This window comes from Macrotis lagotis, chromosome 1 (genome assembly GCF_037893015.1).
Source record: "Macrotis lagotis isolate mMagLag1 chromosome 1, bilby.v1.9.chrom.fasta, whole genome shotgun sequence".
In the NCBI taxonomy this organism is placed as follows: domain Eukaryota; kingdom Metazoa; phylum Chordata; class Mammalia; order Peramelemorphia; family Peramelidae; genus Macrotis; species Macrotis lagotis.
Genome location: NC_133658.1, coordinates 289,627,858 through 289,654,276, shown reverse-complemented (window position 1 = coordinate 289,654,276; position 26,419 = coordinate 289,627,858). Strand labels below are relative to the sequence as shown.

The window sequence follows — 26,419 nt, the reverse complement described above, 5'->3', positions numbered from 1 at the left end:
ATTTATAACAAATCACACCCTTTCCCTTTTGAGTTTCATCAGCTATGTGTTTGGTGTTTTGGGGGTTTGTTATTACCCAACTGAACTAAGTAAAGTTGATGACACCACTAGCTCTGGAAAAACGATGGACCCCTTTGACTTGATTTTGATAGACTATAAAGTAAAATATGGAGAGAGAAATAGGAAGTGTTCCGGTAGAAGAAGTAATAAGATTGAAAAAGCAGGGGACTTAGATTCCAGATTATAGATTCTTACTGGCCTTTTGCTCTTGGGCAAGTCATTTTCCAAACTCATCCTATCTCATAGCTGAGTACAAGACAAATGCTGCAGAAACAGTAATAAGCAAGCAAGCAATAGAAATGATTAGATATCTTTCTACATGCCAGAGCCAGAATAAGGACCCACATTTTTTGATTCCCAGGCCTATGCTCTTTCAACTTCCCCACCCTGGTAGGAGGTTTCCCATGTAGACATGGTAAGGCCCCATCCTCTGTAAACCCCTTCTGATATTCTTCTCTCCCCCATGCCCATTCAGGACGTCTATGTGAAATATGCGATGATGGCTTTTTTGGGGACCCCTTTGGAAGATCTGGTCCTCCCCAGCCTTGCCAGAGATGCCAGTGCAATGGGAATGTGGACCCCAACGCTGTGGGCAACTGTGATTCCACAACAGGCCACTGTCTGCGCTGTCTGTACAATACCACAGGTGCCCACTGTGAGCTGTGCCAGGAAGGTTTCTACGGGAGCGCCCTGAACCCTCGTCCTGTGGACAAATGCTCTCGTGAGTATGGAGAGCCCTGGGAGGTTCAGTGGGGAAAGAGAGCACAGCACAAAGGATGGGACCAGAGCTCTGACTTCTTCCCCACTCGAATACTCATATTTCTATTACATGATGCCCTCTGCTGCCAGAGGGGAAGATCCTAGGAGAAAAATCTAAGGAGAAAGTCACAGGAGCTACTCTTCTCTGCCTTTGGCTGATGAACCCAAACACTTCATGTCTTCCTCTTTTCTCCCTCCTATCCCCCAGCCTGCAGCTGTAACCCATCAGGCTCAACCAGAGAGCAGGGGTCCTGTGACCCTGGGACAGGTCAGTGCTCCTGCCTTCCCCATGTGACTGGACGAGACTGCAGTAGCTGCAGCCCTGGTTTTTATGATCTCCAGCCAGAGAGGGGCTGCCAGAGGTGGGTAGGGCCAGGGCAAGCTACTCCTAGTCTGTGTCACTCATTCCCCACTAGTCTTTGTCAGCCCTGGGTGGAGGGAGGCAACTGCGTGCCCCATCTGGGAGGGCTTGGTCATCCAGGGAAGGGAGCTGTGGTTGTGAATAAATATGTCCCAGCTGCACTGCCAGCCTGGCTGGCAGGTGTTATTAACTAAAAAGACTCACGGGAATTGCCACTGAGTCAGACCCTGGGTCTAGCTGGTTAACAGAGGCACCCAAGGTTCAGGGTGTGGGTTCACAGGGCTGTTCTCCCTGATAGCAGGCTTCCTGATTTTTTGTCATATGTCCAAGCCTTCCTCATGAGGTTTCATTTATCTCAGTTTCTTCTGCAACACCCTGTTTGGCTAATGAGGTTTAAATATATATTTCTCTCTTCCTTCTTTCCTTCCTTTCTTTCTCTTTGTTTATCTGTTCTTCCTTTCTTTTCTCAATTTAATAAACACTAAATAAGATGAGCACTTCCATACAAATAGCAGAGAAGTTCTTAAATTGAAAAAAGGATGTATCAATTTGAGTGGGAAAAGAATTATATCTTTATTTTTACCATCCTCTAGCTGAAATTTAGTATTTTCTTTCATTATGAATTTTTTAAAAAAATTAATAATCTGAGGTTTCACTAGACTGTCAGATGGGTCCATGATATACACAAAAATGGAGAAGAACCCCTTGCTCAGTAGATTGAAAACAAAGAAAAGCTGTGAATCTCTATCATATAGAACCTACTCTTCTTTTAAATGAAATAATAGATTTAATATGTAGTTATTAAAACCGTCCTATTTGTCATTCCTTCTGGTCTTCTTTCTATTCTCTTTTGCTGATTTTTTTAAATGCTCAATGATTCTCTCTCTCTCTCTCTCCCTTCTCTCTCTGTCTTTGACTCCATTGCTCTGATTTTCTCTTTCTCCTTAACCTCTCCCTATTTTCCTTCTTCCTCCCACTTATCCCCATTAGGAAGAAAAATGAAGAAAGTCTATGCAATAAAGATGCATAATTTAAGCATATTAAATTCTCACACTGGCCTAATTCAAATATGTATGTCTTATTCTGCACCCTGAGTCCATCTCCTCTGTCTTAAGAGATAACTATTATCTTTTTCATCAGATCTCTAGAACTGTGGTTAGTCAATACACCAATGACAGCTCTCCAGTCTTTAATAATTGTTTTTCCTATATCATATTTCTCCCAGTTCTGCTCACTCTGATCAGTTCATCCCAGGTGCCTCTGAAATTTCTCTTTATTTTTCTGAATTTCTCACTTCTCTGAAATTTTTCCTCATTTTTTAGAGTACAATAATATTCCATTACATTCATATATCACATATTGTTCAATCATTCTCCAACTATTTAGCATCCTCTTATCTCCCAGTTCTTTGCCACCACAAAAAAAATAACTACTATATAATATTTTTATACATATGGATCCTTTTCCTTTTTCTTTGGACTTCTCCGGGCAAAGACCTGGAAGTAGTATTATAGGGTCAAAAGCTGAATAATTCATTTTTTAATTTTATCATGCACTATGAAAAAGAGGACTTCATTTATTTGACTCAGATTTAACTTTGTCTAGTTTATTTTCCAAATGTATTTTTGTTGTTCTCTTTTGATTTATATCATCTTCTTTTCTTCCTCCCTTCTTTTGTAACAAAAAAAAAATAAAGGAAGAAAGGAAGGAAGGAGGGAGGGAGGGTGAGCCTCACTTCACCTCACCTCTGATTGCTAAGAGTTGAGTACACATACCTGATGCATTCCAAGTCTATTCACTAATCCCTTTGCAACCAGATGTGAAACTCAATTCTGCCTCCCCTGCCACCTCATCTCACGTCCCTAGTACATTCAGTGTTCACACCTGTTGTTTCTTACCTCTGCAAAGAAGGGAAGGGGTCAGGCTCTAGTTCAAAGACAGCCCCTCATCCTAATATTTGTTCATCAAGTCTGTCTCCATGTCATACTAATTCACAAAAGACTATGTCTAAACCTGCTGATGCCTTTATTTGCCTAACCCTGCTCCTGCCTTTGTAGGTATCAATTATATTCTATTTCATCCTGAATGTAGGAAAAGTCCAGGTTTACTTCTGTGCCCCCTAGATGCTGCACAAAATAAAAGGGTACAGGACTCAGCTCTAATATTTTCTGCTCTCCTTTATCTCAGCTGCAAATGCCATCCTGTAGGCTCTCGGGAGAACCAATGCCACTCTGTGACTGGGCAGTGCCCTTGCCTCCCTGGCGTTGGTGGAGTGGCATGCACCCACTGCCTACCTGATTTCTTCGGTTTCTCTGCCAAGGGCTGTCGAGGTAAGGAAATATCACAGAATTGGAGAGTTAGGGTCAGGCTGTTTCTTCTAACCTATTTCATCAGCGCAGGAGAGGGGCAGGTCTACTTGGGAAGAGAGGCATTGAGATCCTTGGGCAGAGTATGGCTATATCAGGAGTCAAGATGTATTCCAAGAACACATACTAGAAACTACAAGTGAACTCAAAAGATGTTGAAGATGAGTGATACTAGGTCATCTCTCTGAACATGAAACTAGGTGGCAGGAATCTCTTTTACTAACTGGCTGGGCAATCTTGAGCAAGAAACTTTACCTCTCTGGGCCTCAGTCTCTTTATCTGCAACATGATGAATTTGAATTAGATGATGCTCAATCCCTTCCAGATCTGACATTCTAGGATCTCATGGAGTGGTTTGAGGAGCAATGTCATATATTGGTTAGAAGACTAGTTATGGAGTTGGGAAGCCAAGGTTCATGTCCTACCCTTGATTATGTACTAGCTATGTGACCTTGTATAAGTCACTTCTTTTCCCAAACAACTCCCTGGAACCTCTTTTAAAACTATAAGTTACAGATGAATTCTTGGACTGCATCAGTGGAGGGAATTTTCTATACTGGGAATTCTCCACACCAATGAAATCATAATTCTGGAAAAAGAAAGGAAGGAAGAAGAAAGAAGGAAGGAAGGAAAAAAATAAGGAAGGAAGGAAGGAATGAAGGAAGGAAGGAAGGAAGGAAGGAAGGAAGGAAGGAAGGAAGGAAGGAAGGAAGGAAGGAAGGCAGGCAGAAAAGAAGGAAGTAGGTAAAGAAGAAAATGTATAACACAGCACAGAGACAGAGGATTCCACTAGGTGGCCTCTAAAGGACCAATCCAGACCTAAAATCCCAAGAGCATCAGGTCCTTTTCATTCCAAGGAAGCTTTTAAAGTACTGACTGACTGAGCAGGCACCCCCAGTTCTGCCTCACAAACTGCCATAATAGGATACAGCACAGGAAAGGACCTTAGAGATCATTAATCCATCATCTTTCTTTCAAAGGATGAGTAAACTGAGGTCTTACAGAAGTCAAATGCTTTGCCAAAGGTCGCCCAGGGAGTTCAAAGCATGGCCCACACTCCACTCAGACTGAGAGCCCCTTCTGCTTCCCTGGTGGCTGACGGCACCTCCTAATCGACTCTATTCTTTGTCTCCAGCCTGTAACTGTTCCCCCCTGGGCTCACTCACCACCCAGTGCCGGGAGAACAGCACTTGTGTGTGCAAGCCTGGCTTCGTGGGCTACAAGTGTGATCGCTGCAAGGAGAACTTTTTCCTCACTGCTGAGGGCTCTCAGTGCCAGGAATGCCCAATTTGCTTCTCCCTAGTGAAGGAAGAGGTAATCCACTCCCTGGACTGCCCTTTTCCTCATTCCTGCCTCCTCTCCCCCAACTTAAAACTGACTCAACTTCCATTTCTGCTCCCCAAAATTTTCCTGCCACCCCAATTTCCATTTCCCTCTACCTGGCTCTTCCTGTCCTTTTCCTTTGGGGTTTCATCTAATTATTCAAGTGAAATCATAAAAACATGGGAGCCTCTTTATTCTAATCTCAACAACAAGGAAGTTAGGTCACATATTTTTAGCTTAATTCAGTTCAATTCAACAAGCATTTATTATGCACCTGCTGTGTACCAGCCACTCTGCAAGGCACTCTGCTAGACCTGAGGGTATAAAGGCAAAATTGAATCATTCCTGCCCTCAAGGGGTTTACATTATACTAGGAGAAAACAAAACAACCTTATACACAAATAATAAAATACAAAGCATAAGCAAAGCCATTTCAAAGTAGGGTACTAAGGGGCTGTGGTGCTGAGGAAAAGCCTTGGGTGGAAGGTACAATGTGAGCTGAGTCTTGAACAAAGCCAGGGATTCCAGGTGGGGGAGGTGAGGAGCGAGAACTTTCCAGGCCTGTGCAAAGATACAGACTAAGTCATCCATTTACTCCCTTGGCCTTGATTCATAGAGGGCAAAACTTAAATACAGATCATAGAAGGATCCCCAAAGATTAGAGCAATTTGAGGGACTTGAACTGGGCCACCTCAGGGATCCTTTTGGCCAAGGACCATTTGAATATTTATAACATAATTCTTGGACCAAACAAAATTTATCAACTTAAAAATTAGTTCTGCTGTATTTGGCCAAACATGTAATTAATTCGCTCTTAAAAAGCTCCTGGATTTATTGAATTTTGAGTCTCATCTGCAGTTGCCCGGCAGCACCAGACCAAATGATTTCATAGACCTTATACCATGGGGGCCCACCTTCCTGCCCCTAACCTAAGAAAATAGGTAGACCCTGGTAAGTAAATCTATTCATTTTTACTACCCATAAGATACTATGCTAATTCCTGGATATACAGGGAAGCAAAAAACACACTCCCAGCCTTTAAGCAACTTACATTCCAATGAGGGAGTCAACTTGTAAATTGGTACAAATGAAATCAAAGAAAGTTCTGTGCTTCCTGAGCAAAGCAGAACTAAAGTAACTCAAAAGAAAGAAAATCCACCCCAAAATTCATTTAGACTGTTTGTGCCCTACCTGTGTAGAGCATTCTGAGCTTGTATTGATCTTATCAGCCAGGACACTTTGTAACTTGTCTCAAACATACTGATGTCATTTTGGTCCTCTTCAAGAACTAAGGACGAAAATCAACCCTCTAACCCCTCCCTCCAGTCCCTCAGTTCACAATGGGAATCAAAACTGTTCCCTCTGGGTGCTCAGCCCAAAGGAATATAAATTATGTTTTCTGAAACCTCCAAGTTGGGTATTGCAACCTAGATTTCTTTTTTAAGGATCATGCTATAAACCCAAATCATTCTGACTCTCATTGATTGGTCCACAATAGGTCCCAGCCCCAGCCTTACTTGGTCATTGTTTGGACTCAGATGACTCTTAGTGAGTATATATAGCTAAAGTTTCTATTTTGGCCAGTCTTCCCCAACAGATTGATGTTTTTTTCTGGACTATTTCTTACTTAGCTTTAATCATTGAAAGGGTGTAGCCTCAGTCAAACTAAGACCTGGGAAAGACTTTAGTTTAAAAAGGCCAAGGTCTTTCACTGTATCCCTAGTCATGTTCAGTCATACTGATCTATATTTTGCCTCTAGATCTAGATGTTTCTTGAAGAAAGAGTGAGGCTGGTAACTCTCACTTAAATCCAATTTACTTGCAAGTCATGCCATTACCTTCCTGATATCATAGTCCTCTAACAAATGGGATCAAGAATAAATGAAATGTAAAGATAAGAGCAGGAGGCATTACAGAGAAAGAATGAAAGTGAATCAAGGCAAATTACTTCTGAGCACCAGTTTCTAAATTTTATCCCTTATTAGAATGTTATTTCCATGTTGTCCCCAGGCCACCAAACTCAAAGCCAAGTTAACAATGATGGAGCGATGGCTGCAGAAGTCTGACTGTGACAGCCCCTGGAGGGATTATGTCTTTCAGGGAGAGTCACCCAGAGGAGATACCTACCACAGTCATTATCTGCTTCAAGGTATAGCAAGAAAACTTGATCACAAAGTAAAGGAGGTCAGGGAATCCTTAGGAAAACTACCAGATCAGAGCCAGATAATGACAATTATTCTGAGGCAGCAAAGTATGATGACTATAGAGTCAAATTTAAAGGCAAAAGACTCTTGAGTTCAAACCTGCCACTGCTAAATACTGACTGTTACTTAGGTAGCTTCCTAAAACCCCGACTTACATGTCAGTGTAGATAGTCTCTTCTCTAGGAGATTCCTATACCAATGAAATCACATTTGGACAAAAAATTTTAAAATAGCATTTATAAAATAATTAGCTAGCTAATTGTTAGCTAATATATAATATAGGATAGCATTTATATAATACTTTTAGGCTTAGAAAGAGTTTTTTTAAAGATTTTATTTATTTTGAGTTTTACAATTTTCCCCCATTCCTGCTTTCCTCCCCCCACCCCCCAGAAGGCATTCTGTTAGTCTAAGAGTTTTACAGTTATTATATTTTTTGTTCCTCGCAATAACCCTAGAAGGTAGTTATTATTATTCCCATTTTCCAGATAAGTAAACTAAGGCAAAAGGAGGCTAATACAGCTAAGTGACTTGTCATACAGCTAGTAAGCACCTGAGGTCACATTTGAACTCAGGTCTGCCTGATGCCAATCCAGGGGCTCTTTCCACTGAGCCACCTAACTGCTTTCACTTAAATCAATGAATAAGTGGGAAGATCTGATGAATAGGTCAGGATGGGAGTATCTTCTTGCCTGAAAAAAGTGATAGAGAGACATAAAGGCATTTCATTTCAAAGTCATAAAATCTTTAAACCTTTCATTATTGGCTAAACAGATACCAGAGAAGCTTTCCTGGAGCAAATGGAAGAGTTGGAGAGTTCCATGAAGGCAGCCCGGCATCAGCTGAAGGCAGCAAGCAAGAATATCAATTGCACTAAAAGTAGCTTGGAGAAGACCTGCATCCAATTAGTGGACATTGAGGCTCTGCTGCTATCCACAGAGTTGGAGATTCAGCAGGCATCTGTAGCCCTCACAACAATGGTACCTCTGGGGTGCTGAGGAAAGGCCTTGGGTGGAAGGTACAATGTGAGCTGAGTCTTGAACAGAGCCAGGGATTCCAGGTGGGGGGAGGTGAGGAGGGCCAGAAAAGATGTTGACCTGGAAACCAGAAAAATATGGGTTCTAGTCCCAGCAAAGTGACTGTGGGCAAGTCACTTTTCCTTGAAGCTTAAGTTTCGTATCCATAAAAGAAGGGTACCTAGACTAGATGGTCTCTAAGGCCCTTCCAGCTCTGTGTTCTAAGGTCTCTTCTAACTCTAACATTCTGGTCCTAAAATTCCTTCAAATTCTGCCAATCTGTATTCGAGGGTCCCTTCTGGTTCTGATATTCTGTGTTCTTAAGATAACTTTTAGCTCTGCCATTCTGTGTTCTAATGTCCCTTCTAGCTCTAATATTCTATGCCCTAAAGTCCCTTCCAATTCTGACATTCTGTATTCTAAGGTCCCTTCAATCTGATACTGTTTTAAGTTCCTCCTACTTCTAACAGCCTTTTTTCTAAAGTCCCTTGTAACTCTGACATACTCTATCCTAAGGACCTTTCTAGTTCTGACATTCTGAATTCTAAGGCCTCTTCCAGAACTGACATTCTGTATTCTAAGACTCCTTACAATTTTGATATTATATGATCCATTCAATGCTTAGCTCTTCTAAAATTTAGAGTGACTTGCACAAAAATGAACCCTTTAGGGATGTGCAATTTATTCCTTCCTTTCTTTCCTTTTTTTATAAATTAAAAGGTGATGCCTCAGGAAATGCCCAACCAGTTTGCCAATTGGAGTCATCTGGCCACTGAGTCCCAGGCCCTGGCCAAGAGGTAAATCACAGTACCAGATGTTGCCTACCTTTACCCTTCCTAGCACACTGTACACAGCTCTCAGCTAGATTGTCTTCCTAGGAGTATAGGCTGCAAGATTGAATCATATTGCATGTGTATTGGGGGACAAGAAAACAGATGGAGTGAGGTGGAAACCACATGTGTATCTTGGTGAAATCTGGTTACAATGAACATTAATTAAGTCTGACACTGACCAGATGCTGCATGTAGATGAGGAAAGACAGAGACAGAGACAGAGAGGGAGGGAGAAAGATAGAAATAGAGAGACAGAGAGAGAAAAGAGAGAGGTATTGTTGTCAAGCTATGGATCCAACTCTTTGGATACTTTAGGGTGAGAGATTGTGGGTTGACTGAATGTATATAAGAAACTCAGGGCTTTTAAGTATTATTTAGCAGGAGGAGAGAGGCAGAAACACAAGAGAGGTGGATGGCTCCAAAATGAGCCCTAGGAAGGATCTGCCCATGTCAAATACAAACTTCAACTTCCTCCAGTCTACCTCTTCATATAAAGCTTATACTTCATAGATATACATCTTTACTCACAGGCATGAGGATTTTCACCTTCCACAGGGACTCCAGGCTTCTTAATACTCTACTGACACTTCTAAATCAACCTCAGTACCCTCTCCCAGAATTCAGCAAAGAGTTCTATGTGTCATTATACAATCACAACTCACTTGATACCTAAATTTAGGTTTGAGGCTATTATCTCTCATCCCACACTTTTCTCCAACAGAATCAAAATCATTTATTTATTAAGAATCTCTTTTTTGTTCTGATGGAAAGGACATTGACTTTGGGAGTCTGATGACCTGGATTCAAATCCCAGCTCTGTTATTATCACCTATGTGACCATGAACAAAGCATAATTTTTCTGAATCACAGTTTCCTCATGTGTAAAAACAGAAGGTAGGACCAGGTGATGTCTAATGTCCTTTCCAGCTCTAAATCTAGGAACTTATGTGGATTTTGGAACTTACGAGACCCTTGAGATCCCTCATTTTACAGATAAGGAAACTAAGGCTCAGGGAGCTTGAAGTCACCAATGTTGGTCTCTAGTGTAGTTTCAAAGAAATATTCATCCTGGTCCCAACCTTAACAGAGCCTACAGGTTAGTTGAGGAGACCAGAAGACTGTGTAGATTTGAGAGTCTATCTTGCTGATGTGGACTGGCTGGAGTGTTTTCTTTCCACAGACAAAGAGATATGGCCACTAAAATAGAGGCAGCAGCACAGAGGGCTCTACTTGCTTCCAATACCAGTTATACTCTTCTGTGGAGTCTCATGGAGGGAACAGATGCAAATAATAGATGGCATGAACTAGAGGACAGGTAAGTATTTTCCAAGGAGTCTGTGGGTTTAATGGAAAGAGAAAAAAGTGGGAACCATTGACCAAAGACTTTATCTACCTCTAGACTATTTTCCCCCCCAGTAGCCTAGATGGTACCCTATTGCAAAGATATCCTTGGTATTTCATGATATTCCGAAATACTTTGATCTGCTATACTAACCTAGAAACAAGATGACCCAAAGGGAGGTAAGATTGGCCATAAAGAGAATGGTGCATATATAAAATATGACTAAGGGTTATAGACATGAAAAGACAAAGAGCTAAACCAGTGAATGTCTAGACAGAGAAGGGAATACAACATGTATTCAGCATGTGGGGACATGAAGAATCAAAAAATTTCAGATCTAAAATGGATTTTAGAACTCATCTAGCTTTGCAACTATCAAACATCTCAATCAAAATGTCATCTACTCCATGACACCCTCACCAATCCCCTAGGATGGTATTACACCTTGGCCTTCTCATGACCAAGTTGTTTCGCACAACTCTGATATTATGTTAAATAAAATAGCATTAGTGATTACATTTTGCCTTTATCCACAATTTTGTGAAGCTAAGTTTCAGCCACTTAAAAGTCACCTGATTCTGGAGAAATCCTAAGATTACTCCCCCTCCCAAAGGTCATCCATCTTAAGAAATGTCATAAACCCACCCCTTTCCCTCACACTTCAGTGTCCTCTGATACCCTCCATCAATTAGAAACTGAGGGTCTTAATTCTTATATTCATATTTTTCATTCCTTCCAAATTGTATATTATCTAGGAAGAAATCAAGCTTTGGAGGCCTTAGCTACCAAAAGTCTTGGACCTGATTAATTTTGCAATGGCATGTATTGCTAAATAAGTTGTTTGCCTGGATAAAATTCAGTTTCTTTTCCCCAAAAAAGCTTACATTAATGCATTTATCATGCAGTGGAGTTTGTTATACTTTTCAGTTAGTGTCAAGGCTACCTGCTAGACTGTAAGTTCCTTGGAGACAAGGTCTAAAAACCTTTTAATTTTGACAAGCACAAATAATAAGTGCTTAGCAACTATAGTTTATGAATGATCTGTCCATCTCTTCATTTATCTAGCCTTCTTTTTGAAGATGGAAAAACTGAGACTCATGGAGGTTGTTTCCTCGTTTGTTAAAAAAAAATAAAAAGAGGTTGAGCTGGATGATCTCCAAAATCTCTTCCAGTTCTAAAACTTGTGATCATGTGATCTTAAGTAATTTGTCCATGGTGATTCAACTAATTAGTGTCCCAGACAAGTTGATCTGGCCTGAAAACAGTCACTCAACAAGCATTCATTAAGAGCTTGACAGGCATTGTGCTAGGAGACTGGGATACAGAGAAAAGCAAAAACACTGCCCCTGCCCTCAAGGAGCACCTAGTCCAAAGGAGTAGCCAACATGCAAACAACTATGTATATAGGGTAAACTGAAGGTAATCTCACTTGGAAGAAACTATTGCCGTAGGGAAGTGGACAGGATGATGGGGAGAGAGATGGTTCAAGGGAGGGAGGCATTACTCCAGACTAGACCTTCCAGACACAGGATCAAAGAATCCCAAAATGTTAGAGCTAGAAAGGACCTTAAAAGGTAGAGATCTGGGGTGGGACCTCCCAGGTGCATGGCTTATCTTACTCTATTCCCATTAGGTATCAGGAGGTGCAGACAGCCCAGGAGGAATTCAGAACATCCTCAGCCCAGGCAGCCACGGAAGCCCAGAGTGTGTTAGCATCTGTTCAGCGAGTCAGCTCAGAAGGGGCTCTGCGCCTGGTGAAGTTCTCAGCTCCTGAAATGCTGGTCAGAGCAGGTTTTCTTCCTGGCTCTGGTGGGTGGGAGTCAGATGGTGGGTTCCCTTGAAAGAGGGAGCCTGCAACAGCCCAGCTAATAACAGGTTTTGTCCTACTAAGCACATGCATTCACCTCTTTATCCCTGTATTTGAAGTGGATCTGTTTCTTTGCACAAATCCCACTGAATTTTTTCCCTTTGGTTTTCTGGGGAGGTTCTGGATTGGAAAACAAAGAAGAAACTATAAGATTAATCCTCAGCCCCAAAGGATTCTCCTCACAGATCCCCCAGTCACTAGCTAGATGGACTCTTCTTACTTCACCCTTTCTCTAATTTTTTGCTTTCATTGGAGATCCTTAGGAACTGAGATCTGTTTCTATATCTTCCTCCAGTCTTTCACACACCTGGCCAGGGACCTGGACGAAAAACGACAGGATTTAGAAAAGACAGTGGCTTCTAGGGAGCATGTGTTCACTAAAGCAGCCCAGGTTCTCTTGACCACTTCCCAGGAAGAGTTCCAGAAGATCCAACCCTTTGAGCAGGTGAGGTCCTTTCCAATCCCTTCACCCTGGTCCTGAAAGCCAGGAGATTTTATATCACTTCAGGGGACTACCAAGGAAGAAGACAAAAAGGAAGTCATTATTTTTACAGAATCATTAAAGGATAAAAGTAAGGGAAAAAATTTTAAGTTAAAGTTGGAAGAACACAGAACATCAAAGTTGAGAAGACCCTAGGGGACCTAAAATTAAGCTCCCTCATTTTACAGTTAAGGAAACTGAGGTTCAGCAAGATAAAGTGCCCAGGGTCACACAGAGAATTAGTGCTAGAATTATTACTAGGACCAAGGTTATCTGACTCCATGATTATTTATTCTTTAATATTTTATGGTGTTTTTTTACACTGTAGTGACTTCATGGTACCCCTACAACTCCACAGAGTCTTCCTTTGGAATTAAAAAAAAATTAAGATAAGTGGAACAAACACATAGTAGCACACACACAAGATATGGTTTCCTCATTCCTCATCCACAGGCTACTATCTCTCTATCTCTAGTTTATTTATTTATTTAGGGGTTTTTACAAGGCAATGGGGTTAAGCGACTTGCACAGAGTCACACAGCTAAGTGATTATTATCAAGTGACTGAGGTAGATTTGAACTCAGGTCCTCCTGAATCCAGGACTGATGCTCTATCCATGTACCACCTAGCTGGCCTACCTCTCTATCTCTAATGAGAGGAGTAGGGATCCTCTGGAACTGAGATTAGCCATTACATTTTCCTATCTTTTACAGGGCCTTTGAGGTTTTTCTATGGCACCATTCTGTTTCTTTCTGGGAGAAGATCTAGGGTTCCTCTTGGTTGTCTGTCTGTGGTCTGACATCAGACAACGATTTAACAAGATGTGATTTGATGAAATGTTCTTACCCTTTGACTCCTTTCTCCACAGATGCGAGATGGAGCTGATGCTGCCCTCACCCTGGCCACCTCCTCTATTGCCAAAGCCAGAGTCATGGTCAGTGATTCCAAGACTCTGCTGACTGATCTGGAAGGTACAGCTACCCTCTGAGATAAGAGCTCCTTCACTAGGGGACACCTAGTTCTTTCATCTAGGTTCTTATCCATTCTGGTCTTTTTCCAAGCTGCTCCCTCTGGCTCTGAGCACATTAAGAGTAGATCTGAAGATGAGAAAAATGATCTGTAAACAGGAAAGGACCTGATACATGAGCAAAGGACCACAATAGGTCTGGAATAAGAAGCCAACAACCTGTACCTATTAGAACTAGGCAACTGACTCAGCTTCTCCTTCCTTGGGGAAGAAGTTTCCGGAGAAAACCTCTCCTCAAGGGAAGATCTCCCTTCCATACATTAAGAATATAATATGCTGAAGGACCATACCCTTCCCTACTTGCATAGTCTCTCAAACAAAGGTACAACTCCAAAGCAGCTCAAAATCATACCTTTGCTAGTCAACTAAAGGACATAACTGGCTCTAAGTAAAGACATTTAATGAAATAACATAACAAGGAGAGTAGCAATAAAAATATTTTCTCTTTAAGCCTGGGACACTCTCTATAATAAATACCCAAAATCATCAGGGAGAAGAGTGGATACACATTAGGAGTATATATGGAAAGGAACTCACATAAGGAAAGAACAATCTATATATGTTTAGTCCCTTACAATTGCTAGTTCATGCTTACTTTTTTCATTTTCAGAATTCATACAATGAGGAGCATGCATATAAGTAATGCATGTGGCCAGGAGCAATCTGGTAAAGGAACCTGTGGCACTGCTAAATGTCTCCCCCGCCCCCCATCTTCTGGCAGTATCACTGTATTGCTTACTCTGATTTCATTCTCTGAATTTCATATACAAAAAATGTCATCTCTGCTAGACCTGTACTTTCTGACCAGTCTCTGCCAGGTATTGCTCCCTGCTTGTCACAGTTGAATACTGTTCAGAGTATTTCCAAAAATTCCATGGTTCCTGTTGGTTACTACCAAGCAAGATTTCCTGGACCTAAGGTTCTTGATATCTCTTCTTTACAGGGAAAATGATTCCACCTTGTCTCTTTTAGCTTAAAGACTAAGACTTCTGCTATAATTCTTTTTTTTTTAGTATTTCTTTTAATTACTTTTTTACTTTAATTACTTTTTTCAATAATGTTTTCCATCCAACACTGAGAAAGAAAAACAAAATCCCTGTTGCAAACATGTATAGTCAAGCAAAACAAATTCCCATAGTGATTGTGTCTCAAACTGTGTTCTTAGTCTTTCATCTTTCTGGCAGGAGATAGGCAGCATATTTCAGCATGAGTCCTCTGAAATCATAATTGATCATTGTGTTGAAAAGACTTCCTAAGCCTTTCAGAATCTTTACAATATTGTTGTCATTGTACACATTGTTCCCCTGATGAGGCTTGCTTCACCCTGTATCAGTTCCTACAAATCTCTCCAAATTTCTGATTCTGTCACCTCCCTCAATTTAAAGCATAATAGCATCCTCTCATATTCATATATCATATCTTGTTCTGCTATTACCCAATTACCCTGTTTCTAATCTTCTGCCATCACAAAAAGAGCTGCTATAAAATCTTTTTGTGTAAGCTCCTTGAGGCAGGACCTGTCTTTTGCCTCTCTTTGTATATCCAATTCCTGCCACATTTGTTGTCTTGAGTCATTCTTCAGTGGTGTCCTACTCTAAGTGATCTTATTAGGGATTTTCTTCACAAGGATACTGGAATGGTTTGCCTTTTCCTTTTCTAGCTCATTTTACATTGAGGAAACTGGGGTAAATGGGTAAAGTGACTTGCCCAGGATCACACAGCTAGCAAGTTTCTGAGTCTGGATTTGAACTTGAGAAGTTAAGTCTTCTTGACTCCAGATCTGGCTCTCTATCCACTGCACCATATAGCTGCCCAAGCCTGGCATATAAAAGGGACTTAATAAATGTTTATTGATTGACTGTATGTCTCTACTTAAGGATTAATTTGCTCAAAAATAGTACCTCTCTTAATCTACCCTACCCCTTATTGCTTCCTCTCCCTTTTCCCTTCTCCCTATTTCCCTGTTGAGTGAAATGTATTTCTGTACCAATCCATATGTATGTGTGTATATTCTCCTAGTTTCCATGAGAGTGAACTTTAAATGTTGCCCACTCCCTCTGATCCTCCCTCCTTGGCTATACCGATTATGTAAGATAATTTTCCTCATCCTTCCTCCTCATTTTTCCCCTACTGTATTCCTCTTCTTTATGGTCTGACTGGTAAATGTTTAACGACTGAATCATTTTTAAAAATGGACATATCATACACTTTAAAATTTAATATGAATTATTATTTCAGTATTACTTTCTTAATTCTAGAAATTAACAAAATAATAAATCAAATCCTGATTTATAGCATTTAACCATTTCCAATCTGTAGCTATTCATATTTAAAATTTAATACTCAGCCCTCATGATCTTAGAATTGGTTCTGCACTTACCTCTTCATGTCTCTTTCCATTTTCCTTTTAAGATCATCAAGGTCGGGGCAGCTAGGTGTTGCAGTGGATAGAGTACCAGCCTTGGGAGTCAGAAGTACCTGAGTTCAAATGTGGCCTCAGACACTTAATAGCTGTGTGGCCTTGAGCAAGCCACTTAACCCCATTGCCTTGCAAAAACCTAAAAAAAAAAAAAAAAAAACACCAAGATCTCAAGGTCCAATAGAACTACTCTGAGGTTCTTTAATTAGACTTCTTTGACCCCTAACTGTAGAGTTTTAGAGGGCATATATCATATATCATCTCCCCATATTAGAAGAATGTTTAGTCCCTTACAATTGCTGGTTCATGCTTACTTTTTCCATATTTTTTTTTTTTTGGCAATGGGGTTAAGTGGCTTGCCCAAGGCCACAAAGCTAGGTCATTATTAAGTGTCTGAGGTCAAATTTGAACTCAGGTACTCCTGACTCCAGGGCCAGTGCTCTATCCACTGCACCATCTAACTGCCCCCATATGTTTCTTGATTTTCTACTCAACTCTGATATTTTTTATCAAGAGTGCTTGCAAGTCTTTTGTTTCATTAAAGGTTTATTTCTTTCTCTGTAGTTTTATACTCAGTTTTTCTGGGTAAGTTATGCGTGGCTATAAGGCTATATCCTTTGCCTGCAATATAATATCATATCCCAAGCTCTTTTATAGGGATGATTGCTAAATCACGTAACTCCTGGATATTTGAATTCTTTTTTTTATTATAAAGATTTTATTTATTTTGAGTTTTACAATTTTCCCCCTAATCTTACTTCCCTCCCCCACCCCCCACAGAAGGTAATTTACCAGTCTTTACATTGTTTCCATGGTATACATTGATCCAAATTGAATGTGATGAGAGAGAAATCATATCTTTAAGGAAGAAACATAAAGTATAAAAGACAGCAAGATCAGACAATAAGATATCAGGTTTGTTTTTTTTTTCTAAATTAAAGGTAATAGTCCTTGGTCTTTGTTCAAACTCCACAGTTCTTTCTCTGGATACAGATGCTATTCTCCATTGTAGATAGCCCCAAATTGTCCCTGATTGAGGGTCTGATGGAATGAGTGAATCCATCAAGGTTGATCATTGCCCCCATGTTGCTGTTAGGGTGTACAGTGTTTTTCTGGTTCTGCTCATCTCACTCAGCATCAGTTCATACAAATCCCTCCAGGCTTCCCTGAATTCTCATCCCTCCTGGTTTCTAATATTGAATTCTTTCTTTATGGATGTTTGCAGTATTTTTTTTTTTACTTTGAAGCCATGGATTTTGACTATAATATTTCTGGGAATTTTCATTTTGGAGTTTCATTTTGGGAAATGACCAATGGAGTCTTTCAATTTCTCCTTTGCTGTGTATTTCTAAGAGATCTGGGCAGTTTTTCTTACATATTTTCTTGAAAAATAATGTCTAGGCTCTTTTTTTGGTCATGATTTTCCAGTAATTCAAAGATTCTTGAATTATCTCTCCTCCATCTGTTTTCCAAGTATGTTGTTTTTATTATGGGATAATTTGATTTTTCTTTTTTTAGCCTTTTGACTTTAATATTTTTTCTTCTCTCATGGAACCATTAGCTTCTGTTTGGTCCATTCTAATTTTCAGAGTTTGTTGCCTGGGTTTGGTTTGGTACCTCTTGTGCCAAGCTATTAATACCCTTTCCAATTCTTTCTTCCATACTACTAATTTCTTTTCCAGTTTTTTCTTATAGCATCCTCATTTCATCTGCAAAAAAAAATTTTTAAATTCTGTTTTCTTAGCTCTTGATTCATCTCCAATTGTTGAATTGAACTTGTGCCCAAGCTGTGTTTTTCTTCTTGACTGCTTGAGGATGTTTTAGAATCATTTTCTTTTTCTATTTGAGTCTTTAAGTACCTCTGTCACCTTAATAGATTTTTATGGTAAGATTTTTTTAATGTTTCCTTATTCTTTTTTTTTGTTGTTGTTGTTTGTTTTTTTAGGTTTTTGCAGGGCAATGGGGTTAAGTGGCTTGCCCAAGGCCACACAGCTAAGTAATTATTAGGTGTCTGAGCCGGGATTTGAACCCAGGTACTCCTGACTCCAGGGCCGGTGCTTTATCCACTACCACTACGCCACCTAGCCACCCCTATGTTTCCTTATTCTTCCAGATTACATACCAACTTTGCCTCTACAAACTTCTGTAGGAAATTTCTAGGTTGAGCTTGTATTATCTAGGTTCCTGCTGCTGCTTTCTTTGGGATACTGAATATTGTATAATTCCAGGATTTCAGGGATAGTCTGGAACTGGGTAGTGAGCAGCAGATCTTCTAATTGGCACCTATCTGCACCCTACACAAGGTCAGACCTTTCTAGATCTGGGACCTCTTCTTATCTTAGAGTCCAACTCTTCTACTGTAATATTCCACATGACCATCAGGTTCAATGTATACAGACCACTATCTGTCTCCTCTTGCTAACCTGGGCTGGGAAAAAAATTCATTGTGATTTTTGACTGAGTCCAATCAGAACTCAGTCTGCAGTATTTTCTAATCTGGAGCCTTGTGGAGATGTTGTGGGATGGAGCTCAGTTATATTTCTGCTACATCTTGGCTCTGCCTGCTACAGTTCTTTTATAAAGACATAAGCTTGGGGTGGCTAGGTGGTGCAGTAGATAAAGCACTGGCCCTGGAGTCAGGAGTACCTGGGTTCAAATCCGGTCTCAGACACTTAATAATTACCTAGCTGTGTGGCCTTGGGCAAGCCACTTAACCCTATTCGCCTTGCAAAAACCTAAAAAAAAAAAAAAAAAAAAAAAAGACATAAGCTGGACTAAGAAAAACCTACAGGGACTTTGTTCCTTCTACTTCTCAATTAATGATTTTATGATTCTCTGACCCTTCCCAAAAATACTGTTTCCTCACAGAAAGACTGTTCCCTCTCCAGAAGTTGATTCCTTACCTCTGGTGGCAAGGTCTCCCTAGTAAGCTTCAATCTTAAATCTGCTTTTGAACTGTATTTCCTGGATTCTAAGAACCACACACTCTCTCACTTAGAATCAATCAGCCAAAAAGCATTTTTTAAGTCCCCACTTTGTGCTACATTCTGGGAATCAAGAACCAAGAATGAAACAAATCCTATTCTCTCAGAACTTACATTATAGTGAGGAAGACAAGACCACCCATGTGCAACATAAATATAAAGTGAATGAATGCAAATATATACAAAACAATTAAATACATATTATTATAGGAGGGAAGGCATGGAAATTCCAAAGAACTTAATGCTTAATTTCCTTTTACTAAACTCTCATTTGCATCTATTTAACTGAAGTTCTTAATGTGGGGTCCCTGAGGTTTTTTTTAATATTTTGATAACTATATTTTAACATAATTGGTTTCCTTTGTAAGCCTATGTATCTTTTTTTTTAATTCTGGGAAGGGGCCTAAGACCAAAAGAAGATGAAATATTCTAGTCCAGAGACCACAATTAACATAAATTACCCCGGATTCTACAAGTCCTAGGCAAGCCACTTTCTCTTTTCTAAAATTCTTTTGCTCTTCCATGCAAATGAAGAAAGAAAGGGGGACGGGATGAAGAGAAGGGGAAACTGGAGAACAAAATTAAGTCCAGGGGGCATTGTTATTGTTTCCCCTCCTACCTAACCACATTCCAGACTTTTCATATGTATACAGAGCCCTTTTGATGTTCTGGGACTCCTCTGATTGAATGAAGGGGGCCAAACCAGGTCCAGACTTCTGCAATCTGTGATAAAATCCACCATGGAAGAACCTCAGGATCTGAAGATAAAAGAACTAGGCTTTTCTCAGTTTTCTTGTTTTGGTTTGAAACAAAAAGGAACATTTATTAAACTCTTAAGTGGGCTCACTTAGCCAAGGTCTAGGGATGCAAAAAAACAAAAAAAAAGACAAAAATGCTATCCTTGTCCTCAAACCAACTGGAGAATAACTAGAAACATTGCAAGATATATAAAAACTAAAGAAGGGTAATATCAGAGGGAAGACCCTAGTAACTGGAGAAATCAGGAAAGACCTCTAAGAGAAGACAGAATTTGTGATAATTTTTGAAGAAATTCAGGGAAACAAAGAGGTGAAGGTGAGGAGGGAAAGCAAACCTTTCAGGCAGAACATTAAGATTTCTTCATATCACAAAATTTTTCTCCTTTGTGGAACTATAAAATGCACAAAAGGAGAATGGTGCAATGTGTTGAGTTCTAAACTTGTAGTCCAAAAGACTTGAGTTCAAATCCCATCCCTGACACTTTCTAACTATGGAATCATGGGGGCAGCTAGATGACTCAGTAGATAGAGCACCAGCCCTGGAGTCAGGAGTACCCGAGTTCAAATCCCACCTCAGACACTTAAAAATTACCTAGCTGTGTGGCCTTGAGCAAGCCACTTAACCCCATTTGCCTTGCAAAAATACCTAAAAGAAAGGGGGAAAAAAACTATGGAATAATGGATAAGTCAAAGAAAAGTAATGCAGAAAGGTTATTTCTGAGCTCAGTTGTCTCATCTGCAAAGACTATAACAGCCTAGTCAATTAGCATTTTAGAATAGTTTTTGCTTTAATTTAATTTTTATTTATTATTAAATTTTTATTCTTTTGAATTCTTAAATGTATTTAAAATTAATTAAGTTTCTGATAAATTATCATTTGTTTTATTCCAAGAACTGTGGTATTCAAGGAATACAAAGAAATGTAAAAAAAAAAAAAAGAGTTCTCCAGCTCTCTCAGTCTATTGGAAGAGGCAACATGCAAACAACTCTTTACAAAGACATATACAGAATAAATCAGGGATAAATACAGGATAAATCTTGGAAGGAAGGAACCAAGATTATGAAGGTTGGGAAAGTAGTAACACTTTTAGGACTTATTTTAGACAGGAGATTAAATTAGATAAATGATATGAAATTCTATGTAAACCATGAAGTGCTCTTTAAATGTCAGTTATAATTACTTCCAAGTGCATTTTCTAGGAAGAGGTAAGCTTTTTTCTTGAAGAATACCATTCCAAGCTTCAACTTCTGAATTTTTAGTTTGCTTCTAGGGTCTCCCTCTACTACTAGTAGATATTTGCTTATAGAGTTCAAATCCAGTTTTAGATACTTCCTACTATGTGATACAGGACACATCACTTAATCTCTTACTGCCTCAGTATCCTCATCTATAAAATGGAGCTACCTTTATTAAAACTTTTTTTTTTAATTTAAGACAATGGGGTTAAGGCGATTTACCCAAGGTCACACAGCTAGGCAATTATTCAGTGTCTGAGGACAGATTTGAACTCAGATCCTCCTGACTCCAGGGCCAGCACTCTATCCACTGCATCACCTAGCTTGCTCCTTACCAACCTTTTTTTTTAGGTTTTTGCAAGGCAAACAGGGTTAAATGGCTTGCCCAAGGCCATAAAGCTTTTCTTTAAGAGAAAGTAAAATAAAATTTGTAATGTGCTTTTCAAACCTTTAAGGGCTATATAAATTCTTACTGTTATTTTTGTTGTTACTATTATTTATTTGCTCTAGGATGAACTAAACTCACTTTGTTCCAAGGGAAATTTTTTTTTATTTTACTAATAGCTCTTGTTGAGAGAAATCAAACACAGATCCTGAGCATGATCAGTACAAGCAGATAAAAAAGTATCTGGTGTTTGATTTTCCCTTATAAGAATAATCTCTCTCTCTTATCCATAAATTTGAGACAGCTGGACAGTTCAGTGGATAGGGTATTTGTCTTGGAATCTAGAAAACTTGGGGAGTAGCTGTGTGACCCTCAGTAGATCACTTAATATATGTAAGTTTTAATTTCTTCACCTGTAAAATGGGTATGATGATTGCAACTATCCCAGGGTTTTTGTAAGGATCAAGTCAAGATCAAGTCAAAAGCATTTATTAAGCAACTTCTATAAGTTGGGCATTGTACTAAGTGCTGGTGTTACAAAGAAAAGCAAAAATGAGGATCAAATTTAAAGCACACTTCAAACTTAAAAATGACAAATAAAATGGTAAATATAGTGATTGTTTGATCATGACATTCCTCTGCTCAAAGGTTGAGTAAGCTTCAAACTTCTCTCTCTGCCATTCAAAATCTTCCACAATCTGAGACCATTCTACCTTTCCAGCCTTTTCCAATATTCGTCCCCTTTATGAATCCTAAAACCCAACCAAAATGGACTACACTTGATCCCACAAACTCAACCTATAATCTTATGACTTCTTGCCTTGCTCATGTTACTATAATGCTTTCTATTCCTCCTTACTTGTCAATTAATCAATGCCCCCAAACCACCTACTCCATGAAGCCTACCATGAACTTTCTTTTGTGAATCTTACATAGAATGTTTTTATAACTTTCTGATGCAGTCATTTTATGTATTATTGGTATCAGACTAAGTTTTTGGGGTTTTCTTTTTTTTTTTTTTTTTTAGTTTTTGCAAGGCATTGGGGTTAAGTGGCTTGCCCAATGCCACACAGCTAGGTAATTATTGTCTGAGTTCAGATTTGAACTCAGGTACTCCTGACTCCAGGGCTGGTGCTCTATCCACTGTGCCACCTAGCTGTCCCCAGACAGTTTTTTGAGGACAATTTAAACTTTACATTTATCTCAGCACAATATGCAATAGGTATGTTCATAGAAATTCACCTTCCCCATTCTATCCCTTATGCCTTACACCTTCAAGAAGACATGAGTTTTATCCCTTTAACTAGATTACACAATAGATAATGTAAAGGTCTTATACACCTCCTATCACTATATTCTTGGGAAAGCTGAGAACTATTGGGAGACACTATGATTTTATTTGTCTCCTTGGGTTTTTTTCCCCCTCACCTTATTTCTGTGTTTTCAAATCAACATGGATTGAATATAAAGGGTTTTTTAATGGAAAAAATAATAATAGTTCATATTTATATAGTTCTCTAAGGTTTGTAAAGTACTTTCCTCACAAAAACTCTGAAAGGAAGGGAGGACAAGTATTATTACCCTCATTTTACAGATAAAGAAACTGAAGTAAATAAATAGCTTTTAAGTGACTTGCCCAGGGTCACACAACTAATAAGTGTCTGAAGCTGGATTTGAAACCAGATCTTCCTACTCTAGCATCAAGACTCCTTCTGCTATCCAATGATACTTTAGTTGAAAGAATGAATAAATGAAGGAGTGGGTGAGTGAGTGAGTGAATGAACAAGTGATATCTGAAGTCAAAAGTTCTAAGGGTATTATCTGTCCCACTGTTTTTTTGTAGAAATGAGAAAAACATTTCCACAGCCAAAGGACCAGGCAGTTCTAAGGAGAAAGGCAAGGACCATCCAAGACAGACTCATTAGTGACACCCAGAAGAAAACTAAGCAAGCAGAAAGAATGCTGGGAAATGCCGCTTCTGTCTCTGCCACAGCTAAGAAAAAGGCCAAGGAAGCTGAGCTATTGGCTAAAGAGAGTACAAAGGTCAGAAGAGTCAATTGTTCATTGAGCTGTTTCTCTTCTCACCAAAAAACAGTAGAAGGGGATTGGGTTGAATCAGACTCAACCTTCCTACTTCAAGTTGGGACTCAATTCTGATAAGAGCTTCTTCCCCCAAATTGTGCCAACCATTCTGTAAGTAACAATATTTGGTATCCATGAAAAGTCTTTGGTTGGGCAAAGTGCTGTTGTGGAAAGAGCCATGGATTGGGAGTGCTATTCATTCTGGATTCATAGATTTAGACTGGAAAGTTAAGTAAATCAGTCCCAAGTCACAGAACCAAAATGTGTTAGAGATGGGACTTGAACCCAGATCTTCCTGACTCCAAGGCTACCTCTCTACACAATACTGCCCTCTCATCATTCTTACATTGGTACAACTAAGTGAGATCTTGTTCAGGTAGTGCTTTGGGTTTCTGGGCATTGTTCTAATAAATAATCACTATCCATCAAATGGTGGTAACTTACTCAGGTTACTCTTTATATTTTCCTATATTCTTCCTTCAGCGTTCCAAAGCCTTGCTGAGGGAAAGTAAACAGGAATACCGAAAAGCCGTCAAACTTGCCAACCAAGCACAAGGAACCCTTCGAGACATCTCCAGGCAAGTGACAGTATCTAAGGAACGAAGGAGGGAGATGGAGAAAGTTGAGTGGGTAAGTTACCACTCTCAAAATCCACTTAATTTCCTCAAGGTTGGTGGTATCCCTATAACCAGTTACATGTGTATTTTTTTTGGTTATTTTAAAATTTTTGCACGTAGAGATAGTTTTTAACATTAATTTTTGTAAAACTTTCTCCCTCTCTCCCTTTCCTCCCCAATCCCCAAGATAGCAAGTAATTTCATATAAGTTATACCTGCCCAATCATACACATGTAGATCTTAAATTCTACATTTCCAAAACAGAGCTCATTGTCTTTTCTGTAAAGACCCCCCACCATCTTCCCTATTACTCTTGAGGGCATTACCACCCTCCCATCTCCCAGGCTCTCATTCTAGGTGTCACTTTTTCTTCTCTCGCCCCTCATATTCAATATGTTGCCAAGACCTACTGATTTGACCATTGCAATATCTTTTGGATAAGCCCCTACTCTCCTCTGACACTGCCACCACACTGAAGCATGACCTCATCCCCTCATGCTTGGATCATTGTGATAGGCTGCTGATGGGTCTGCTTACTTCATCTTTCCCCATTCCAATCCTCCCTCCATTCTACTGCTGAAGTAATTTTCCTTTGTTTTTTTTTAAAAACAATTACTTATTTTTCCCAACTACATGGAACAGTAATTTTTAAAAATCATTTTTTGCAAGGTTTTGAGTTTTACATTTTTCTCTCTCCCTTCCATCCTTCTCCCTCCCCCCTGACAGAAGGCAATCTAACATAGGCCATGCATGTATAATCATGCTAAACATAGATCCATGTTAGTTATGTTGTAAAAGAGAAGAATCAAATCAAAATGGAGAAAAACAATGGAGAGGGGAAAAAACATAGTACATAAGACATTTTTTATAAATTGAAGATAGTAAGCTTTGGTACACATTTAAACTCCACAGTTGGATAGTGTTTTCCATCACAAGTCTTAGAATTGTCTCTGTTTATTATACTGATGAAATGAATAAGTCTACCAAAGCTGATCACCATCCAATATTTCTGTTAATGTGTAATGTTCTGGTTCTGTTCACTTCACTCAGCATTAGTTCTTGCAAGTCTTTCCAGGCTATTCTGAAGTCCCATTCCCTCATGATTTCTTATAGAACAATAGTGTTCCATCACAATCATATATCACAATATGTTCAGCCATTCCTAAATTGAAAGAATTTCTAATTCTTTGCCACAAAGTGATTTTCCTAAACTGCGGGTTCAACTATGTCACTCTCCTACTCAGTAAACTACAATGATTCCTTAGTAACTCCAATATTAAATAAAAAATTTTCAAAATGGCATTCAAAGTCCTTAATAAACTATTCTCCCTTCTTTTCCCCAAGTTCCCACCCACACACCTTTCCAGGATTCTTACACATTACATTCCCTTTTCTTCCCACACATACTCTTCAGTTCAGTCATATTGTCCTCTTTATTGTTCTTTGAACAAAATACTCTATCTCCACTGACTTCCTCAAGTTCCAACAAAAATCCTACTGGTATAGAAAGTTTTACTCATTCTCTCTTAATTCTAGTACCTTCTCTGTTGTTGTTTAATTCCTGTTTTTCCCTGCTTATAGTTTGTACAAATTTGTTTGCTTATTGTCTCCCCAATAAATTATGAGCTCCTTGATAATAAGAATCATTTTTTGCTTCTTTTTTGGTAGCCCCATCACTTAGCACAGAGTAGGTGATTCATGTACCTCATCTGTCTCTTTTGGAAGGTAGGGACTGGGTTGAACAAGGTGGAAAGAAATATAAGGGAAGCCCGGATCTCCCTGGAGATGGATATCAAGATCTTATCTGTCCTGCTTACTAGATTGGGTAAGAACTGTGTCCTTAGGGCACCTTCTCCTCTGTCTCCCATGGCGGGCTTCCTCACCGCTAAAAAATCTTTTTTAAATAAATACACTCTGCTTAATACTGTTGGGAGATAGAGAAGACTTAATCCCTGCCCTCACTGGGATTATAGTTTAGAGGAAAAATGGAATAAGCCTCATGACAAAATCATTCACAAAGTGGTATGTATGTTAAGTGCCCAATGGGTGGTATAAAAAGATACTCGGAAATGAAGGAGGGTAAAGGAGGGAGATAAGGCAGCTAGGTGGCACAATAGAGCTAGCTGAAGTTAGGAAGACTCATCTCCTTGAATTCATTTACTTATAAGCTGTGTGACCCTGGGCAAGTCACTTAACTCTGTCTCAGTTTTCTCTTCTATAATATGAGCTGGAGAAGGAAATGGCATCTTTTCCAAGAAAATTCCAAATAGGGTCTTGAAGAGTGAGAGATTCTGGTGAC

General features: G+C 39.4%; 1 protein-coding gene across 3 annotated transcripts in view; it reads left to right on the top strand.

Annotated features, from left to right (window-relative positions):
* LAMC3 (laminin subunit gamma 3) overlaps positions 1 to 26,419 on the top strand; it is an 88,335-nt gene that overhangs the window by 58,915 nt on the left and 3,001 nt on the right. For 2 of the 3 annotated variants that reach the window (XM_074210904.1, XM_074210903.1), the window contains exons 14-27: positions 536 to 781; positions 1,028 to 1,181; positions 3,368 to 3,510; positions 4,682 to 4,860; positions 6,880 to 7,018; positions 7,848 to 8,053; positions 8,810 to 8,886; positions 10,103 to 10,237; positions 11,898 to 12,045; positions 12,427 to 12,576; positions 13,481 to 13,583; positions 23,265 to 23,464; positions 23,987 to 24,133; positions 25,846 to 25,945. In XM_074210904.1, coding sequence (XP_074067005.1) covers positions 536 to 781; positions 1,028 to 1,181; positions 3,368 to 3,510; positions 4,682 to 4,860; positions 6,880 to 7,018; positions 7,848 to 8,053; positions 8,810 to 8,886; positions 10,103 to 10,237; positions 11,898 to 12,045; positions 12,427 to 12,576; positions 13,481 to 13,583; positions 23,265 to 23,464; positions 23,987 to 24,133; positions 25,846 to 25,945 — 2,127 coding nt within the window. The remainder of the gene's footprint in view (positions 1 to 535; positions 782 to 1,027; positions 1,182 to 3,367; positions 3,511 to 4,681; positions 4,861 to 6,879; positions 7,019 to 7,847; positions 8,054 to 8,809; positions 8,887 to 10,102; positions 10,238 to 11,897; positions 12,046 to 12,426; positions 12,577 to 13,480; positions 13,584 to 23,264; positions 23,465 to 23,986; positions 24,134 to 25,845; positions 25,946 to 26,419) is intronic. The other variant, XM_074210905.1, reaches the window with a different exon arrangement.